Below are 3950 nucleotides of genomic sequence, written 5' to 3'. Positions count from 1 at the left end.
GATTTTTCATAACTGTGTGGTGTAGGATTGTGAATAATCTTAAATAGTTTATCATATGGCATTTTATGGTTGTTTTTTTTAATTTGACTTTTGAGTTTGTATTTTGAAAGAGATCATAATATTGTGGTTTAAGTAATATTTTTACTTTTGATGATTTTTAAAGTTTATATTATATTATAATTATGTTTTACTCTGTATTTATATTTTATGTATTATTTTATTAAAAACAATTTTTTTGGTTGAACTACAGTCAAACCAATTAAACTAATAAATCAGTAGTTAGAACGGTTTGATGACCGATTCGATTTAAAAACTTTGCTATATAATGACAATGTATTGTAGGTACAACAGTTTTTAGCTTTTATTTTTAATTAGGGAGCAGCTTTACAAGAGTGGTTATGGCTAATTGGCTAACTTAAACTTGGCAAATTTCTAAGAATAGTTTTCATTATGGCTTTATGCAATAAAAATGGATATTATTAAGTTTGTTTGGGATGAAATTCGGTTGAAATTATTCTTTATTTTTTTAAGTAAAAAATATTTATATGAATAAAACATAATTTATCAAAAAACATGAAAAAAATTCATTTAAAATATAAATTCATTTTTTAAACCGAAAATATATAAATTTATCTCTTAATCAATTTTAAAAAGGTGTTTGTTACCGTAAGATGATAAATTCATACGTATCGATACATTAAAAATATAGACAAGTAGTAACAAGTTACGTGGAATTTATTTTCCACATCAGCATTTAAATTTTTTTTTTTTAAATATATATTATATCACTACTTTTACTAATATACCCTTTTAATTAAATAAAAATAAAAATATAATTTTTATTTAATTTTATAAAAAATCTTAAATATCCTTATTTTATTTTTTTGGTGACATATCTTTATTTTATTTGATTAGACAAAAATACTCTTTTAAATTAATCAAATTTTAGAATTCAATTAATCATAATTTTATAATGAAAAAGTCTAAGGGACCAGTAGTTTTATTGAATTTTGGCCAGCATGTAGAGAAAGGTGAGCCATTAGATGGAAATCTCACACTAATCTCACACCATCAAATCATCATTAATGGTTAATTAATGGCTAACAATCACAAAAATTAATGGCCCTAACATTGCTCTTTTATAATTTCAAATAATTTAAACAGCAAAACAAAAAACATATAAAAAAAAAAACAAAAATCACATTTACTCTTCATCTCTGGTTTCAGAAACCCTTTCTTTGAATCGGCAGGTTTTCCATATTCTTCGTCTTCTTCTCTACTCTTCCTATTGACTCTCTCTGTCTCGCTCTCTTCCGCCGGAGCTCGATCTCTCTCATATGTCTCACTGTGGCGTCGCACTCAATATCTCTCCCTATCTCCTCTCTGGTCTTGCAATCGAGGTCATCGTTGCGTCATAGAGCGTCGCCTTCCTCCTGGTTCCGTCTTCCTCATTCTTCGTCACTGTTGTCAGCCTCTCCCTTCGGGTAATTCCCTCCCTATGATTTCTGTGATTTGAATTATTATAGCATTGGTGTGATTTTTGTAATTAGGGTAATTTGGTTTGATTTATGTGATTTGATATTAGTTGTTAATTTTGACAAATTGTTGAATTCTTATTTTATCTGCATATGTTTCTGAAACTGTGAATGCAATTTTCTTAATAGAAAAATTAATTTAGATGACAATAGTTTCATTTTTCAAATGCTGCATAGTGTCTTAATGCACAACTAATTTCACAAATTCTAAGTGATGCACTGCAAGATGCCACTTAGCTATTTTCAATCATGAACAAAATCTCTGAAAAAAAACAAAATCTCTAAAAATTTTGGTACTAATAGAATCCACCTGAACAGGACAAAAACAGAACAATTCAAAAAATAAATCTCTTCAAAAATTCAATTTTAGTGAAGTGGTTGGTGAAACCAAATACTTTACATAGAATACACTTCATTGGCTACAATCTATTACCAAACATCCTTTGTGTTTGTTTTCTACAGGTGGCAGTCCTAATCTTGAACTTAATTTGGGCATAGCAACTCCAGGACATGGTCTGAAAGAAAACAGGGGGAAACTCCGGTTCCCCTGGGTCCCTTACAGCATGCATACTGGAAGAACAATGGTATAGTTGAACATCAAATCAAATCTTCACTTTTTTTAAGGTTCATTCAAAATTATGCTTTCACAAGCCTTCATTCAAATATGGCTTTCTCTTTTTGAAGGTTTGTTGTATAGTTCTATTAATTCTTCACGTCTTTGTCCTACCTAGTGATCATAACATGTCGGGCTCTCTCCGTTTGTAGGTGGAAACCAATGTTAATTCGGTAATTGGTAAGCTATCTTCAAAAAGGCTGGTTGCAACTGAAGAGCATCCTTCTCCGTGGAATGGCGTGAATCCTAGTTTCTTTCCCAATCAGGTAAATTTGCTATCTGATATCTCGTTTTCGAATTGGAGTTGATTGCACATTTCCTTCAAGTACTTCACATTAATGCGTTTGAATGATACCTAAAGTTAGAAGTTGATTTTTATGTTCAGGTATAAGTAATGAATTTTGTGAAATTTTGGCCAATCGATCTTGTTGGATATAAAGGGAATTGTATCTGTGTGTGTTTATATCATTTAATTTTCGTATTTCAATTTTTTTTTTAAAAAAAGTGCCTGAAAATATTATTTGGTGTCAGTCATAAACAAAATGATGAATAATAAAGAGCTCAGCAACATTATATTTTCACATACTATCCATAGAAGGTTCAGACGTTGCAACACTCTGCATCCATTGAAATTGAACTGTCTAGTGTAATCAATTCCATGATGGCATGCTTTATTATATGCAGCAAAAATCTTTGTATCCTGGCTTCAAAGGAATGTTGAAATATATGGCAGGAGAGAGCTGATAGGATCAGCATAGATCATTCCAAAGGACTACCCGGTTGGCCATGGAAAATGCACAACCAAATCACTGCTACCCTGTTGCCTCCTTTCTCTGTTGCAGCATCATCAGGATTCTCCATCTCAGCTACATTTCCATCGAGCGCCATCTTTCCGGCTATATCTGTGTACTATGCATACCAAAAAACATGGAAGCCTTTTAATCCAATCCTTGGAGAGACCTATGAAATGGTTAACCATGGTGGAATCCTTGGTGCCACCTCCTACAAAGTTTAATAACCTGATATTTGGAAGCAGCAGTAGAAGTTTATCTATTATGATTTATGCAGTAGCTGAAAGCTTTCTTGTTGGAGAATGTCTGTTGAAATAGTCGGGTTCATGCGGTTTTGTTTTATGATGCTTAATTCATTTTTCTCTTTTAAGGTCTTGGTAGTTTGAATTGTTGGTCTCCATTCTCCTATTTTCCCTACATGTTTTGGAGAGAATGTTGTTATATAGTGTTAGGATGCAATGATTGTTATTGCTGGGCTTTGTATTTGTGTCTCGTATACTTCAAATATATAGTGGGAGTTTGTGGTTTACTTGTTGCTATTGATTGTAAACCATTAAAGGATGTTCGCGGTTTTCTCTTTCCGTGGCATTGTCTCACCGCACCTTGCTTATTGGTGTTAAGTGTTCTTTATAAAATTTGAGTGCTTTGTGGAATTCCATTGTTTAAAAATGAGTTTGGGCTTTAAAATTAATTTTTCATCAGTAGTTTTTTAGACATAACCAATCAAAAATGGTGGAATGCATTAGGTTCTTGTGCAATTTGGAGATATTGATTCATTAATTATGTTTCTTTCAGTACTTCTTTATTGGAACCACTAAGTTTAGATGCAACTTCATCGAAACTATTTTTAATCTTTCATTCTCAACTTCAAAATCATGCAGTTTTACAGTTACGTGCTTTCTCTCTCTCTCTTTTTTTTCCCAATGATTTATTTTGGGGGTTGAAAATGGCAATGTGTGAGGTTATTGTAATCTGTTTCTTCTATATGGACCATACTCTTATTTTTGGGTA

At 31.6% G+C, this 3950-nt stretch overlaps 1 protein-coding gene across 1 annotated transcript; it reads left to right on the top strand.

Moving 5' to 3' along the window:
* The first annotated feature begins 2037 nt into the window (after positions 1-2037).
* LOC107646614 (uncharacterized) lies at positions 2038-3405 on the top strand. The gene is made up of 3 exons (XM_021103899.2): positions 2038-2119; positions 2301-2414; positions 2882-3405. Exons 1-3 carry the CDS (start codon positions 2099-2101, stop codon positions 3161-3163), a joined length of 417 nt encoding a protein of 138 aa, XP_020959558.1. The 5' UTR covers positions 2038-2098; the 3' UTR covers positions 3164-3405.
* Positions 3406-3950: the final 545 nt, after the last annotated feature.

Source organism: Arachis ipaensis, chromosome B6 (assembly GCF_059453495.1).
Source record: "Arachis ipaensis isolate K30076 ecotype BB chromosome B6, ASM5945349v1, whole genome shotgun sequence".
Taxonomy (NCBI): Eukaryota; Viridiplantae; Streptophyta; class Magnoliopsida; order Fabales; family Fabaceae; genus Arachis; species Arachis ipaensis.
Note: the sequence above shows the minus strand (reverse complement) of the source record. Positions and strands in the feature narration are given on the sequence as shown.

What these genes read in the sequence shown, in the direction of transcription:
- LOC107646614 (XM_021103899.2), top strand. Translation starts at nt 2,099, where the DNA reads ATGCATACTGGAAGAACAATG. An exon ending in TGCATACTGGAAGAACAATG is followed by an intron (nt 2,120 to 2,300) that starts GTATAGTTGAAC and finishes CTCCGTTTGTAG; the next exon opens with GTGGAAACCAATGTTAATTC. An exon ending in CTAGTTTCTTTCCCAATCAG is followed by an intron (nt 2,415 to 2,881) that starts GTAAATTTGCTA and finishes AATATATGGCAG; the next exon opens with GAGAGAGCTGATAGGATCAG.